The 17,678-nt window shown below is 45.2% G+C and overlaps 1 protein-coding gene across 1 annotated transcript; it reads left to right on the forward strand.

Moving 5' to 3' along the window:
* Positions 1-4,554: 4,554 nt before the first annotated feature.
* On the forward strand, positions 4,555-17,579 carry cnot11 (CCR4-NOT transcription complex, subunit 11). Its single transcript, XM_034077020.2, is given in 9 exon segments — positions 4,555-4,863; positions 8,101-8,428; positions 9,889-10,053; positions 11,223-11,375; positions 11,884-11,912; positions 11,914-12,087; positions 15,032-15,234; positions 16,756-16,852; positions 17,171-17,579. Coding segments are annotated over 8 exon segments (1,338 nt in total). The 5' UTR covers positions 4,555-4,863; positions 8,101-8,106; the 3' UTR covers positions 17,366-17,579.
* Positions 17,580-17,678: the final 99 nt, after the last annotated feature.

The raw sequence follows: 17,678 nt of genomic DNA on the forward strand, positions 1-17,678 counted from the left end.
TCGTTGAAGTGATGACGTTTACAGTGTGTGTGCTGCATGCCTGATATACATTTATATATAATAATTATGATTATAATAATAACTGACAGTTTTATAATCTTGTATTTTTCTTTGTTTTTTGTTTCACCATCTGGCTCGTCTCAGCTGGAGGTGCTTTGGTTGTAATAGCCCTTTAAAAAGTGTGTGTGTGTGTGTGTGTGTGTGTGTGTGTGTGTGTGTGTGTGTGTGTGTGTGTGTGTGTGTGTGTGTGTGTGTGTGTGTGTGTGTGTGTGTGAGCCCCCCCGCCCCCCCTCCTGTGGACTGAAGTGACTTTGGACCTGAAACAGTGTTTTCTTGTTGTTTATTGTTATTTAACAGGAAGAGTAAAAAAAAACAGAGTACGCCAACAAATACAACCAGACTCCTTTGTTTACATCCCGAACATAGTGACATCACTGCGAAACACTCACGCTCCTATTGGCTAGCGCTCCAACACATTGTATATGATAGGCTAAGGGGCGGGACATCTCCGAGCGGTTGACCAATCACAACAGAGCCGGCCAGCTAACCAATCAGAGCAGCTCTGGTTTCAGACAGAGGCCGTTTCTCAATCTCGAGGATACTGGCTTCCAAGCCAATATTTCAAGGATGCTACGTCATCGAGTGCCGCCGAAGGACTGTTCCAATCTCCAGCACACTTGGAATTCCACCGACGCCGCGTCCTTGGTTTGGGGAAAATGTCGAGGCTGCACATGGGTAGACTTCGCGTCCTTAAAATCCCCACAATGCTTTGCGCACGGACCAATTTCAAAAATCCTTGCGGAGAATGGCTGAGCCGACGCAGCACACATTGAAATGTAAGTATGTAGTGGCGTAGAACACGTGTTGGTAAATATGTGACTTTGTTATCACGAAAAATGTGTTCCGTGAAAGTAAAGCAAGTTGGCACACTTGTTAGCCTGTTCCATTCTTCTTCGTTTTCCGAAGCCGTGACTTGGAAGCATACTTGCTTTTTTCTGAAGGAAGTGACTTGGAAGTACGCGACTACCAAGCCAGCATCCTTGAGATTGAGAAACGGACAGAGGGTGAAAAGAGATGCTGCAGCACAGGCAGGATGCAGCATGGAGACATGTCACAGTAGAGACACTACAACTTAGTTAGTTACTTAAATTCCTTCAAACATAATTAATGAAAAATATGTTTTATTTTAATCCTGGCTTTTACTAATTTTAAAAACAATTGCTTGTGATCTCAAAATAATATGTTCATCGATTCAGAATTAATTCAATTTTTTCAATTATTTTAGAATAAATACAAAAAATGTAAAGTAAACAACAAACACACGTTTAACTATAATATATGAATAAATATGTAAAACTGTACGTTACAAAACGAACAATAGTGTCGTAATGTTCATTCTGAAAAAGCCCTCCGGTTAAGTGATTAAAGCCAAATAGGTAAACACATAAGAATACAGTCGTGTTCTTGTTGGCGTGCTCCGTTTCTCTTCTGCCTGAAGGGTCCCTATTTCAAGCATGCTACGTCATCGAGTGCCGCCGGAGGACTGTTCCAATGTCCAGGATCCTTGGAATTCTACCGAGCCCGGCGTCCTTCGTAGCGAGACATTTCGAGGCTGCACATGTGTAGACTCCGCGGTCTTGAAATCCCCACAATGCTTTGCGCACGGACCAATTTCCAAAATCTTTGGCGGAAGATATAAGACGGGGCCTCTCATATGACGCACACCTGCACACTTGCTAGCCTGTGAAGCGTCCTCGACATTGAGAAACACTGTGGCCGTTTCTCAATCGCGAGGATGCTGGCATGTTCTACGCCACTACATACTTACATTTCAATGTGTGCTGCGTCGGCTCAGCCATTCTCCGCAAGGGTTTTTGAAATTGGTCCGTGCGCAAAGCATTGTGGGGATTTTAAGGACGCGAAGTCTACCCATGTGCAGCCTCGAAATTTCCCCCAAACCAAGGACGCGGCCTCGGTGGAATTCCAAGTATGCTGGAGATTGGAACAGTCCTTCGGCGGCACTCGATGACGTAGCATCCTTGAAATATTGGCTTGGAAGCCAGTATCCTCGAGATGGAGAAACGGCCACCCTCTGTTGGAAACCACGATGAGATGAAAGCGTTTTAATTTCTGCCGGATGCTCCTGGTGGGAAGTGATGTCTGGAGAAACTGATTTATAAACTCGACTGAAAGCACATCCTGTTTTGTAAGAAAAAAGTGAAATGACTCAGTAAATGTTCAAACAACTTGTCTGTGTCTTCTTTCATCTCACAGGAAGTCCAGATGCTTACATATTAGTTACTCATTTTGTGAACTCTAGCTGTTCCCTGGTGTCTACGGGGAGAAAGGGAAGTCACAACAGATACTATAACCAGGAGACAACCAGAAAGAGGAAACTGATTTGCCAAAAACTAAAAGATATTGTTGATTTAATCCAAATGAAAGAGGGCCAAGTTACAAACTGAAGACAGAATAAAACAACTTTCTTACAAAAGAAAGAGAAACCATAACCACTGTAAACAGATGCACACTCGTCAAACCAGTAAACACGAGTGACGGCGAGATGAAGCCTTGAAGCTTCTAAAAGGGTTCATCTGAACATATGACATCTCAACGGTGAGATCTTTATATACCGAGTTCCCAATGGCCGCTTTCACACCAAGTACTTTGCCGTACTTAGTGCCCCGGCACTTCGGACCCCCATGGAACTAAGTACGATCGCGTTCACACCGCAATAAATTCCCTGGGGGTGGATTAGGCAAATGAAGCCGCTGACGTCACTTCTTCTTCTTCTGCTTTGGGTTTACTGGCAGGCCGCAAACCACTTCACGGCGTATACTGCCACCCGGAGGCCCCGGCCGCATTAGCCCAGCGCAGAAACGCAGAGAGACTAATTTATGGCAACACAAAAGAAAACATGGGAGCGGTGGAGATGAGGAGGTGTCGGCGTTCTGGCGATTTACTCGGAAGATTTCAGTAGAAGCTGCTGGGAGTCCCAGCAGCTTCTACTGAAGCCTTCCCCAACTCCGGGGACTTCCGGCCGGGGCCTCCGGGTGGCAGTATACGCCGTGAAGTGGTTTGCGGCCTGCCAGTAAACCCAAAGCAGAAGAAGTGACGTCAGCGGCTTCATTTGCCTCATCCTCCCCTCGGGATTTATTCCGGTGTGAACCATAGACGTGTGAACGCGATCTGTACTCAGTTCACGAGAACTAAAGAGTTCTTAGTACCCCCGGGTACAAAATAAAGGTATGCATAAACAAACAAAGGCGGAAAAAATTTACATATCAAAAGAATATATCGTTTTGGTGAAGTTCACAATAACAGAAAATAAAGATTTTCAAGTATACAAATAGCCAAAATATAAAGTAATAGAATAGCAATTGTATATGGGATGTGTCCCCCAATGTATATGGTGAATTCGGCTCTGGGGGAAAGGTGGCATGTGTGGGTGAAATGGTGAAGATCGTGTGAGTTTGGAGGTCAACATGCCCGCGTGAGTACACCCCTCAACCTCAGAGGGACGTAAGAAAAAAATGTTTCAAATGTCAAAGTTCCCATCAATCAACACTTTAATCTCAGTGGGGATGTTGTGGGTTGGAGTAAAAACGATTAACTGCAACATATTATCGTTAAGAGTTAGTTTGTTGGAAGCCGTGGTGTAAAGTACATTTACTCAAGTACTGTATTTAAGTACGATTTGAGGTACTTGTACTTGCACCCTTCCCCTGCAGTATACAAAGTCATTCAAACTAGCTGCACCTTTACCAGCTTTGAGAACACTTTCATGATCCATCCATCTTCTCCCGCTTATCTGTGGTCGGGTCTCGGGGGTATCAGTTCCAGCAGAGAGCCCCGAACGTTCCTTCCCCCACATCAACCAGCTCTGACTGGGGGATCCCAAGGCGCTCCCAGGCCAGCGAAGAGATATAGTCCCTCCACCTGGTCCTAGGTCTACCCCTTGGTCTCTTCCCAGCTGGACGTGCCTGGAACACCTCCCTAGGGAGGCGCCCAGGTGGCATCCTAACTAGGTGCCCGAACCACCTCAACTGGCTCCTTTCGACGCAACGCTTTCATGATCAATCATTATAAAACATATCATAGATATTATTCTGAAATGGACCAATCTGCACAACGACTACTTTTACTGTCTCTACTTTCACTATATTTTGATGAGAATACTTTCTACTTTCACTTGAGGAACATTTTGAATGCAGGACTTTTACTGTGAGAGAGAATTCCTACACCCTGGTACTTCTACTTGTACTCAAGTACAAGATCTGAGTAGGCTACTTCTACTTTTACTCAAGAACAAGATCTGAGTACTTTTACTCAAGAACAAGATCTGAGTACTTCTACTTTTAATCAAGTACAAGATCTGAGTACTTCTACTTTTACTCAAGTACAAGATCTGAGTACTTCTACTTGTACTCAAGTACAAGATCTGAGTACTTCTACTTTTACTCAAGAACCAGATCTGAATACTTCTACCTCTGCTCATGCGTCATAATTACCCGATTTGTTCGGCGGGAAGTGAACTCCCGCAGCGTGAAACTACATTACCCAGAATGCACTGCGCCGGAAGGGTCCAGTCAGAATCTAAACGGCTAACAGAGAAGCTGAGCTTCAGAAAGTCCCGAAAACGCCTCAAAATACCGGAATAACTCAACTCGGTTTACGTTCCCCGGGATTGTAAGACTGTTATGAAGCTACCGGACCGGTGAGGCAGGGTTTTAACCGGAACCTCTCCGTGTGAGCCATGGATTCACCGGCTTGTGTCGGTTAGCGTTAGCATGCTAGGCTAAGCTAACTCGTTGCTAAAGGACTTTCAGACTGTTGTTGTTTCAGAGTCCGGTTTATCTCCAGGTATGTTTACACATCACCGGACTGTTCACTTGTATACACCATCATGAGAGTGTAATACATCACATCACACTCTATACAAATGATATGAATCACACACACTTTAGCTTTCCATCACATCTGCTCAGAAAGCATGAAATAATATTACATTTCTCTTCATTATTCCTCCATAAAGGCTGACAATCAGCCGTCTGTAGAGTGTATCCCTACAGGACATTATGTTATAGACATATTGAACCTGGGCTGGAGGTACATTTAGTCATTAGCTGTTCAATAGACACAATATCAGGGTCTATTTCATCTAAAACTAATAATAAACTCAGGTTAGTTGTTGCAATGTAACACTGAAGGTATGATCCCTGCATGAAGGGAACACACCTTAGTATGCTTTCTTATTATTTCCATCAACATGTTAATGTAGTTACAGTACTCAGTCACATTTTGAATACACTTGTACTTATAACAGAGTATGTCTACACTCTGGTACTTCTACTTTTACTCAAGTACAAGATCTGAGTACTTTTACTTAAATACAAGATCTGAGTACTTTTACTTAAATACAAGATCCGAGTACCTTTACTTAAATACAAGATCTGAGTACTTCTACTTTTACTACAAGATCTGAGTACTTCTACTTAAGTAAAAGTGTAAAGTACGCGTGTTTGAGCACTTGGAAAAGCGCTATGAAAATGGAATGTATTATTTAGCCAGGCAAGTTTATTTCGAGCACTTTTCAACATGAGGCAATTCAAAGTGCTTTACAGAAATGAAAGACATTAGAACCATTAAAAAGCAAAGATAATAAAACATGAATAAAAGTTACAGTGCAGTGTGAGATATGAATAGTTTCAAAGAAAGGTCTTCAGTCTGGATTTAAAAGTAGTCTTCGTTGCAGCCAGGGCTCTCGACTAACTTCTTTCCTCCCGGAACCGTCCCGAATTTAAAATGTTAGTTTTTCCACATTATCATTAGTTAAAATCATTCAAAGTGACCTTTAACATAAATAAAACATCATACAAATCATTAGATGATGACTCATCAACCTTTTCATTTGAGTAAATCATTCAATCACAGAAACAAAGGCCAACTATATTTAAACAAACACACAAACGAGAAAATTACTCTAATATTGAATCCAATCAACAAAACAATCCAACTGTGTCCTGAAGACAGAACCCAGAGTACCCGCTGACAGGATGACGGCCTGTCCGTCAGGAGACCTTTACGAACGCCCCTCGCTCACAGACGGGAGAGAGATCTCTCGTCTGGATTAGAAAGCTCGAAAATACATCACAGACGCATGTTGTAGTCTTATTGCATATTAGAAACGGAGTTGGCGAAACTAAAACTGCGATATAATGTGTATGTAGCAATAATACATATGACGTATATTTTTTAAATGTCTCCAGTAAAAAGTCCGATAACGTCGGGGCTTAACGTTACCACTGTCTTTAATAATTCCGGCCCGGGGCCCGTTTAATACCGGGGCTCGGTACCCATCCCTACGTGGGGAGAGGCAGCATATTGCTAAGGACTGAATACGATGGAGGGTTCTCTTCTCAGCCTTATCACCCATAGGGGATGAAGAGGAGTAAGTAAATAAAGAGGCCGGCGCTCCAGGGTCTGGTTCTGCTGTGCGTTTTTGTGATTAACGGTAAAACATTTCAGAATTCCTCCACGGGATGCCATTCTACATCACTCAACCCGTGAAATACACACACTCAGTACATAGCTGTGTGTGTATTTTGCGGGTTGCTAAATGTTTTGTGCGTGTGTGTTTATGTTGACAAGGACGTTTAATAACTGTGTGCTACACAAAACGTGCCGTCGGTTTCATTTTCATCGCTGTTTGTAGTAGAGTTAGCAGGGTATTTTTATTTTAACTCTCGTCCCAAATTCGTCCCAAAATTATTTTTTATCCTCCCGACACTATTTTTTTCGACGACGGGACGTCCTTAAGCTCGAGCCCTGGTTGCAGCGGACCTGCAGGTTTCTGGGAGTTAGTTCCAGATGTTTGGAGCTTAACAATCAATCAATGTTTATTTATAGCCCAATATCACAAAGGTTACATTTGTCTCAGTGGTCTTCACAGTTTGTATAGAATATCCTCTGTCCTTATACCCTCTGTCCTCAGACCCTCTATCCTCAGACCCTCTGTCCTTAGACCCTCTGTCCTCAGACCCTCTATCCTTAGACCCTCTGTCCTTATACCCTCTGTCCTCAGACCCTCTATCCTCAGACCCTCTGTCCTTAGACCCTCTGTCCTCAGACCCTCTATCCTCAGACCCTCTGTCCTTAGACCCTCTGTCCTCAGACCCTCTATCCTCAGACCCTCTGTCCTTAGACCCTCTGTCCTCAGACCCTCTGTCCTCAGACCCTCTGTCCTTAGACCCTCTGTCCTCAGACCCTCTATCCTTAGACCCTCTGTCCTTATACCCTCTGTCCTCAGACCCTCTATCCTCAGACCCTCTGTCCTTAGACCCTCTGTCCTCAGACCCTCTATCCTCAGACCCTCTGTCCTTAGACCCTCTGTCCTCAGACCCTCTATCCTCAGACCCTCTATCCTCAGACCCTCTGTCCTCAGACCCTCTGTCCTCAGACCCTCTGTCCTCAGACCCTCTGTCCTCAGACCCTCTGTCCTTAGACCCTCTGTCCTCAGACCCTCTGTCCTTAGACCCTCACATCGTACAAGGAAAAACTTCCGGAGAAAACCCAGTCTAAAGGGAACATGGGAGAAACCTCAGGGAGAGCAACAGAGGAGGGATTCCTCTCCCAGGACGGACAGATGTGCAATAGATGCCGTGTGTAAATCTAAAATATAATACATTTTCAACATAGGTAGTCCAAATGTTTGTAAATGCATGTCTCTATAATAAGAAGATGAATCCACGAGGATGTCAACGATCCAAAATACAAAATAGGTCCGAGCACTGAGCCCTGTGGCACTCCATGGCTAACTTTGGTTTGCGTGGAAGATTCATCGTTGACACGTACAAACTGAGAGCGTTCAGATAGATAGGACCTAAAGCAGTTCCCTGTATGCCAACTAATGGCGATTCCCACTACAGCGCGGTTGGGCCTGGTTTTGGTTGCGTTTCCACTTGGCGTAGTACCGGCTAGCGGGTACTATTTGGTGAGACCTGTGAAGACACCATTACAGTAGTCCAGTCTCCTGAAGATAAAAGCATGGACAGGTTTCTCCATTAAGTTTACTGAGTACCAGATCTCCTCCTCCTCCAGATCAGGATGACCCTCGCCCCGAAGGAGCTGTCCAACCTGCTGAGCATCATCTCTGAGGAGGCGTGCACCAACACCTTCGAGAGTCTCTCCACGCACTTCCACCACTACTTTGGGAAGGCGGAGCACTTCAGGGTGGGCTCGGTGCTGGTGATGCTCCTGCAGCAGCCCGACCTGCTGCCCTCCTCCCCCCAGAGGCTCACTGCGCTCTACCTGCTGTGGGAGATGTACCGCACCGAGCCGCTGGCCGCCAACCCCTTCGCTGCCGTGTTCGCTCACCTGCTGAACCCCTCGCCCGCAGCGGGGGAGGAGCCCGAGAAGCTGCTTTCAGGTGGGTCCATCATACTGCGGGGTAAAACAGATCTGCTATCACCGTCTTGCTTTAAGTCCAATGTCTAGCTTTAAGTCCAATGTCTAGCTTTAAGTCCAACTTCTAGCTTTAAGTCCAACTTCTTGCTTTAAGTCCAATGTCTAGCTTTAAGTCCAACTTCTAGCTTTAAGTCCAACTTCTAGCTTTAAGTCCAATTTCTAGCTTTAAGTCCAGCTTCTAGCTTTAAGTCCAGCCTCTGCGCGTCCGTGTGTGTTGGAGGAGGCGCTCTGTGAGGAAGTCTGAAGGACGGGGCGGATTTCTTTCGGTTGTGTACTTTCAAATTCTAGCCACTCGAGCTGCTTTCTCCAACATTACCTACCCCACCTTTTGGTGTATTTGGTGTCAAATCAATATCTTAATTTAAGTCCAACTTCTAGATTTTATAAAACCACTTCAATAATAATACATGTTATATATATATATATATATAGCGCTTTTCCTGGTGCTCAAAGCAGTTATTCCTCAGGAGGTTTACAAATATGAGGAATTTGCCTTTGTGTATTTGGTGCATACGTAAACACAGTTAAAGATCAATTGTAAGATAAATGACCCAGAAATAAAGCTATTTATATAATTTATCATAACATTCAGATGCACCAAAGAACTATGGACAGTAAAATATGACAAATATTCGGTCAAATTAAATATGTGCAGTATTAGTATGAAAGGTGGAAATTAAAAGATGTAGCTTTGTGTACTCGAGTGCGAGTACCTCCAAATGATACTGCAGTGCATGGTTGCATAGTGGAGGCTGTGGCTCAGTGGTAGTGTGTGTTTATCTTCAGATCAGGAGGTACCTGGTTCAATCCCACTGCAGTCAGCATGTCGTTGTGTCCCTGGGTGACACAGTTTATTCTTCTGTTCCACTAACCGCGCAGAGGTACATTTCGTACTTAAAGTAAAGGAGGGCTTAGCGAAATGTTATCCTTCTTCAGATGAGATGGAGCTTTATTAATCCCGTGGGAGATTCAGGAGTTTAAACGGCAACGGGGTGAGAGCGAGGAAACGCACAGATTAGAGATTAATACAATTAAAGATTAATTGTAATGATAAACAGTTAAGTAACTTCAAAACAGGAAATGAATTAAATGAACATATATTCATATTTGGCTCATGTATACCTTTTGGAATATTATCATATTATCCACAGATCAACAACGAGGATGGGTTCAAAGGTGTGTGTCCGTCCATTTAAGGAGGGTCTCAGGGGGTTTCTGTCTCATCATGGTTTATTGCTGTAATGGTCTTTATATTATTATCATTGTTGTTTTGTCATCTTGTTTGTTTGGATAGCACCTGCGTCTGTACTCTGTATCTTCTCCCGTTATGTGTTGTTGTGTGGGGAAACCCAATACATGAAGAGGGTTTGAGCCTGCAGTTCTCTAACGGTCTCATATCTCTGATGCCCCCCCCCCCCCCAGGCTTCCTGCCTCCCATCACTCAGCCGGAGAAGTTCTTCCTGTCTCAGCTGATGCTCGCCCCCCCCAGGGATCTGTTCAAGAAGACCCCCCGCCAGGTGTCCTGCATGGACGTGGGCAACATGCCGCAGGCCATCGACATCAGCGGCCTGCAGCTGGCTCTAGCAGGTGTGTGTGTGTGTGTGTGTGTGTGTGTGTGTGTGTGTGTGTGTGTGTGTGTGTGTGTGTGTGTGTGTGTGTGTGTGTGTGTGTGTGTGTGTGCTAGATAAGAGCTAGCTCCGGCTAAGAAGCTAAGCTAACATGAAATACATGCATACTAAGTTACTGCTAACAGTGTCGTCCCCCTATATAAACGTTACATTCATAATCACATGAGACAATCTGCAAGAGAAGTAGCTATATTTTGTTATTCTTAATGCTTGTCATTCACACGTTGAGAAAAGACGGACTCCACCGCCCGGACCTAACGGAGCCGCAGGGGGCTAGCTCCAGCCGGCGTCCCGGAGCTAGCCCCCTGCGGCTCCGTTAGCTCCGGCGGCCACCACTCGGATAATCGGGTCCCCTATTAACATTTGCTCCCGTTTAGCATTATGGGCGTCATAGCCATAGACTATAAAAGTCTTACCCAAGGCTGAATCATAAACTAAAATGTATATGTATGCATAAAGGGTTACGTCCTTAGCTGGCTAATAAGTAGCAAGCTAAGCTACCAAGCACACAAACACCTGCGAACAGGGTTAACATGTATAATATTATCATTTCAGACTTCTTGGAAGTTCTGTTAGTGCATTCAAGCGCACAGCACGACATTTTAATTGTCTGGTATTTGTAACAATATTCCCTAAAAGGCACAATCACCACGAACACGGCTAAAGCTAAAGGGTCAAGGACAGTACTATGACTAACTAACGTTGTAGCCTCTATGGCTGTAGCTAGCAGAGTGGACAAGTTGCTGTTAGCTGACAGTGAGGCATGTGCGTGTCCATCAACGTGGCCACGCCCTAATTTATGCAAAAACTTTAAGACCTAATATAAATAAAAGGGTCGTGTTAGAAAACAATTCACTCACAGATTCATAATCATGAAGGTGGAATCTAACTATATCGATAATAATATTTATTGCATCCATGGGTAGAAACATGTTTTTTTCTGCTGTAAAGTTGGGCATTTTAACATGGGGGGCTATGGGAACTGCTCCTTTCTGCAGCCAGTCCCTAGTGGCCCATGTATGAACTGCAGTGTGTGGCACTTCCGTATTGGCTTCCCGGCTGTTCCCCACAGTTTGCCGCTTGGTGGTGATGTGGTGATAACCCTGACCCCTCCTCCGTGTTCCTCAGAGCGTCAGTCGGAGCTTCCCACTCAGAGTAAAGCCAGCTTCCCGAGCCTCCTGAACGACCCCGACCCCGACTCCTCCAACTCGGGCTTCGACAGCTCCGTGGCCAATCAGATCATCGAGTCTCTGGTGACCGGGCCCCGCCCCCCCCTGGAGAGTGAGTGATTCAAGTCTTTGTCATCATGTGCTCATTAGCTACAGTGTAGTTATGGCAATGACTAACTGAAGTAACAGCTGAGAGAGAGGGATATGAGGCTAGAATGATCTGTTTGGTATTTTGAGCGAAACACTTCAGAGACATGTTTTTTAGTTATCTGTATATATCTGAGAGCTATAATATATGTCTAAAAATAATAGCATGATAGGAGACCTTTAAAATCTCCATAGACGTATACATTTCCTCTGTTGCTGCTTCATCATATTCTCTCTCTTCCTCTTCCTCCTCAGGTCACTAACAAAGCTATAATGCCATTAAAAAATATAGCAGTATTCACCTTGAAATAAATTGGAATTTTTTTTTTTTTTTAAACAGTCCAGTACCTCATCATATTCTCTCTCTCCCCCCCCCCCCCTCACACAGTCAGCTCTTTAGTAACAGGGCTGAAATAGAGGGGGGTGAGGCTAGGAGCCCTTTAAAATCTCCATATTCTCTCTCTTCTCCTCAGGTCACTTCCGGCCAGAGTTCATCCGGCCGCCCCCCCCCTCTGCACGTGTGCGAGGACGAGCTGGCCTGGCTGAACCCCACGGAGCCCGACCACAGTGTCCAATGGGATCGCTCCATGTGTGTGAAGAACAGCACCGGGCTGGAGATCAAACGCATCATGGCCAAAGCCTTCAAGAGCCCGCTGTCCGCCCAGCAACAGGCCCAGGTACTAACACTCATATAATCTATAAGGGTCCCGAACACTCACGTATCATCTATAGGGGTCCCAAACACTCATGTCATCTATAGGGGTCCCAAACACTCACATATCATCTATAGGGGTCCCAAACACTCACATGTCATCTATAGGGGTCCCAAACACTCATATCATCTATAGGGGTCCCAAACACTCACGTGTCATCTATAGGGGTCCCAAACACTCACGTATCATCTATAGGGGTCCCAAACACTCTCATATCATCTATAGGGGTCCCAAACACTCACATGTCATCTATAGGGGTCCCAAACACTCACGTATCATCTATAGGGGTCCCAAACACTCACATATCATCTATAGGGGTCCCAAACACTCACATGTCATCTATAGGGGTCCCAAACACTCATATCATCTATAGGGGTCCCAAACACTCACGTGTCATCTATAGGGGTCCCAAACACTCACACATCATCTATAGGGGTCCCAAACACTCATATCATCTATAGGGGTCCCAAACACTCTCATATCATCTATAGGGGTCCCAAACACTCACATGTCATCTATAGGGGTCCCAAACACTCATATCATCTATAGGGGTCCCAAACACTCACGTGTCATCTATAGGGGTCCCAAACACTCACATATCATCTATAGGGGTCCCAAACACTCATATCATCTATAGGGGTCCCAAACACTCACATCATCTATAGGGGTCCCAAACACTCACATCATCTATAGGGGTCCCAAACACTCACATCATCTATAGGGGTCCCAAACACTCGCATCATCTATAGGGGTCCCAAACACTCACATCATCTATAGGGGTCCCAAACACTCATATCATCTATAGGGGTCCCAAACACTCACATATCATCTATAGGGGTCCCAAACACTCTCATATCATCTATAGGGGTCCCAAACACTCATATCATCTATAGGGGTCCCAAACACTCTCATATCATCTATAGGGGTCCCAAACACTCACATGTCATCTATAGGGGTCCCAAACACTCATATCATCTATAGGGGTCCCAAACACTCACATATCATCTATAGGGGTCCCAAACACTCATATCATCTATAGGGGTCCCAAACACTCACATCATCTATAGGGGTCCCAAACACTCACATCATCTATAGGGGTCCCAAACACTCACATCATCTATAGGGGTCCCAAACACTCGCATCATCTATAGGGGTCCCAAACACTCACATCATCTATAGGGGTCCCAAACACTCATATCATCTATAGGGGTCCCAAACACTCACATATCATCTATAGGGGTCCCAAACACTCTCATATCATCTATAGGGGTCCCAAACACTCTCATATCATCTATAGGGGTCCCAAACACTCAAATATCATCTATAGGGGTCCCAAACACTCTCATATCATCTATAGGGGTCCCAAACACTCTCATATCATCTATAGGGGTCCCAAAAAATCATATCATCTATAGGGGTCCTGAAACACTCGCATCATCTATAGGGGTCCCAAACACTCAAATATAATCTATAGGGGTCCCAAACACTCACATATCATCTATAGGGGTCCCAAACACTCAAATATAATCTATAGGGGTCCCAAACACTCACATATCATCTATAGGGGTCCCAAACACTCATATCATCTATAGGGGTCCCAAACACTCATATCATCTATAGGGGTCCCAAACACTCAAATATAATCTATAGGGGTCCCAAACACTCGCATATCATCTATAGGGGTCCCAAACACTCGCATGTTATCTATAGGGGTCCCAAACACTCACGTGTCATCTATAGGGGTCCCAAACACTCACGTGTCATCTATAGGGGTCCCAAACACTCGCATATCATCTATAGGGGTCCCAAACACTCGCATATCATCTATAGGGGTCCCAAACACTCGCATATCATCTATAGGGGTCCCAAACACTCGCATATCATCTATAGGGGTCCCAAACACTCACATATCATCTATAGGGGTCCCAAACACTCATATCATCTATAGGGGTCCCAAACACTCACGTGTCATCTATAGGGGTCCCAAACACTCGCATATCATCTATAGGGGTCCCAAACACTCACGTGTCATCTATAGGGGTCCCAAACACTCGCATATCATCTATAGGGGTCCCAAACACTCTCATATCATCTATAGGGGTCCCAAACACTCGCATATCATCTATAGGGGTCCCAAACACTCTCATATCATCTATAGGGGTCCCAAACACTCTCATATCATCTATAGGGGTCCCAAACACTCTCATATCATCTATAGGGGTCCCAAACACTCACGTATCATTCAGTACAGTCAGCCTGAAACATCCTTTGTGCTCCAGTCAGGAGCTGCTGGGATGTTCCATGTTGTTGTTTGTTTCTCGTGTGTGATGTTTGTCTGTTGATGTTCCACATGGAGCTGCTGGGATGCAAGGAGCATTTGTAATCTGTAGTCCGCATTAAACCACTTGGAAGCTGAGGAAACCCCAGTTTCAGAGGCTCCTTGCTGATCATGCACTGATTTCCTGATGTTTGATGTGATTGGTGAAAACCCCAGAATCTGTGTTTACCTCCAGTCACATGACGGCGAGTGTTTGCACCAGATGTGTTTCTCATCTATACGTGTGTGTTGTGTGTGTGTGTGTGTGTGTGTGTGTGTGGTGTGTGTGTGTGTGTGTGTGTGTGTGTGTGTGTGTGTGTGTGTGTGTGTGGGTGTGTGTGTGTGTGTGTGTGTGTGTGTGTGTGTGTGTGTGTGTGTGTTGTGTGTGTGTGTGTGTGTGTGGTGTGTGTGTGTGTGTGTGTGTGTGTGTGTGTGTGTGTGTGTGTGTGTGTGTGTGTGTGTGTGTGTGTGTGTGTGGTGTGTGTGTGTGTGTGTGTGTGTGTGTGTGTGTGTGTGTGTGTGTGTGTGTGTGTGTGTGTGTGTGTGTGTGTGTGTGTGTGTGTGTGTGTGTGTGTGTGTGTGTGTGTGTAGCTGCTGGCGGAGCTGGAGAAGGACCTGAAGCTGGTGTACCACATTGGTCTGTCCCCCTCCAAGCTGCCGGACCTGGTGGAGAACAACCCTCTGGTGGCCATCGAGATGCTGCTGAAGCTCATGCAGAGCTCTCAGATCACTGAGTACTTCTCTGTGCTCGTCAACATGGACATGTCCCTGCACAGCATGGAGGTCGTCAACAGGTACTAATACACACATATATTGAGGTACATGGACATGTCCCTGCACAGCATGGAGGTCGTCAACAGGTACTAATACACACACATACTGCTGTACATGTACTAACACATACTGCAGTACAAGTACTAAGACATACTGCAGTACAAGTACATGCACCAACACATACTGCAGTATAGGGGTGCATACCGGTTCCCGGTATTACGGAAATACCGGTTACTGGCGGCTACGGTATACCATACCAAAAGAGATCCGGTTTTCGATACTTTAAAAAAAAAAAATTATGAAAGTGAGGCGTAATTAAAGTCGCGCCCAAACCGTTGGAATGGACGATGTCAATTTCGCCGTGAAACTCCGCAAATGAGTCACTTTAGATTTGCATATGACTGCCAGTCTGAATGGTGGGGTCTGTAGCCACTGCAAGAAGTGTATTTCTGGGAAAGGAGGCGACACATCCAACCACTGCTGTCTCGTATGGCAACCAAGTGCCTCTGTGTTCAGGGAAGCAGCTGATGTCCTACGCAGGGCTCGACGTTATAAATGGCCCGCTGGCCCGGGAGCACTATTGAGACACCCGGGCAGCATAACGTACTTTCCACTTGCCCGCTCGGGCCACTACAAATATTGTTTTAAAAAATGTTTTCTGTGGTATCGGTATTTTGACTAGCAATTTAGTTAAATTGTTTCGTTTATCAACGCTACAACACAGCGTTCCGTGAGTCGGTTGTCGTTGTTGGGAGAAAAGCAAACAGCTGTTTGCTGCGGAGCGCAGCGCTCACGCGAGCAGGCTCCGTCACTACAGACTATCGCGCCACCTAACCATTCGCCTGAGAAGAAGGGACGCTCACTCGTCTCTTTCGCCCCCTGTCGGCGGCGGTTAAAATAGAATCGCCCCGTCAACATTGAAATCCCCTATTAATGTATTGATTATAGGTCTGGGTCCGGGTCCGTATAGGTCCGGGTCCGTATAGGTCCCGGGTCCGGACCCAGACCTACGCTGTGAAAGGGCCCTTTGGATCCTGAGAGCAGATATCTTCTTGAAGAAGAATGCACAGAACTGAACTGAGATGGGATTTGTTTTCTTTCATCAGGCAAATATTGATTATTCTGGTGCTATTTTCTTTTTCCATTGACAAGATGTGCTTTTCACGCCTGATGGTTGATATCAGTGATATTGCAGAATCTGTTGTCTTCATCGATAACATTAATGTTTTTCATTATTTGTTCAGTACCAAAAGGTCCAAGTCCCAACTTGAATGTAATATTCATTTGACATGTGAACTACATCGTAAAGCGCTTCATGGGAGTAATGGCAGGATGATTAAATGTTTCCCTTATGCAACATGAAAGTATCACGATATGTATCGGTATCATAAAAAAGTCAACGATATGCAACCCTACTGCAGTACCAGCACCAACACTGCTGTCCACGTGTCATCATGTGATTGGTCCCCGCTTCATATTTAAATCTGATTCTTGAGTCGTATAAAGTCATGTGACCTGATGTCCTCTCCGTCTCTCCTCAGGTTGACCACGGCTGTGGATCTTCCTCCAGAGTTCATCCACCTCTACATCTCCAACTGCATCTCCACCTGCGAGCAGATCAAGGACAAGTACATGCAGGTAAACAACAACAACAACAACATGTATTATAAAATAACGATGCAAACAAAAACCTCTACTAATTGGGACAGTTTTCATCTCGTTAGTGTTCTTGTAGTTGATTTAAAAAAAAACATGTTAATTTTTTCGCCTAGTTTTTTCTCACTAACTCAAAAAACGAAACGAAATAAAGATTGTGGATTCGGTGATTTTGTGCGTCCCCAGATTCTAACTGTCCAGGTCAGATTCACGCTAAGAGTTATTATTGAACCCAGATGAGTCATCGTTTGTGTTTCTGCTGAAGTGCATCGATGTTATTTACGCTGCATGTCCCCTCAGAACCGTCTGGTGCGCCTGGTCTGCGTCTTCCTCCAGTCTCTGATCCGGAACAAGATCATCAACGTCCAGGATCTGTTCATCGAGGTGCAGGCCTTCTGCATCGAGTTCAGCCGCATCAGAGAAGCTGCCGGGCTGTTCAGGCTGCTGAAGACCCTCGACACCGGAGACCCCCCCGAGAGCAAGCCCGTCAAATAGTGATCTCACAGAGACTGTTCCTGAGACTCAGCGCCGCCCCTCCACCAGCTGGGAGTCGAGTTCATTTTGTACATATTTAGTGACTTTAAACCGGTTCTCTCTTTTCCACAAGTTTAAAACAGGACTCGTTTCACCGTCTCTTTTTTTACCACATCTCTTTTTCTTTGGAAATCTCGCCATGTTGTCTCTGATTAAACGACCACTGTTTAACTGACCCTGTGTGTGCTCTCTTCTTTGGCCCCATCCCAAACCGCCCCCCTACACACTACGGCCCACTCCCAAACCGCCCCCTACACACTACCCCTACACACTA

This window comes from Pseudochaenichthys georgianus, unplaced genomic scaffold (assembly GCF_902827115.2).
Source record: "Pseudochaenichthys georgianus unplaced genomic scaffold, fPseGeo1.2 scaffold_1202_arrow_ctg1, whole genome shotgun sequence".
Taxonomy (NCBI): domain Eukaryota; kingdom Metazoa; phylum Chordata; class Actinopteri; order Perciformes; family Channichthyidae; genus Pseudochaenichthys; species Pseudochaenichthys georgianus.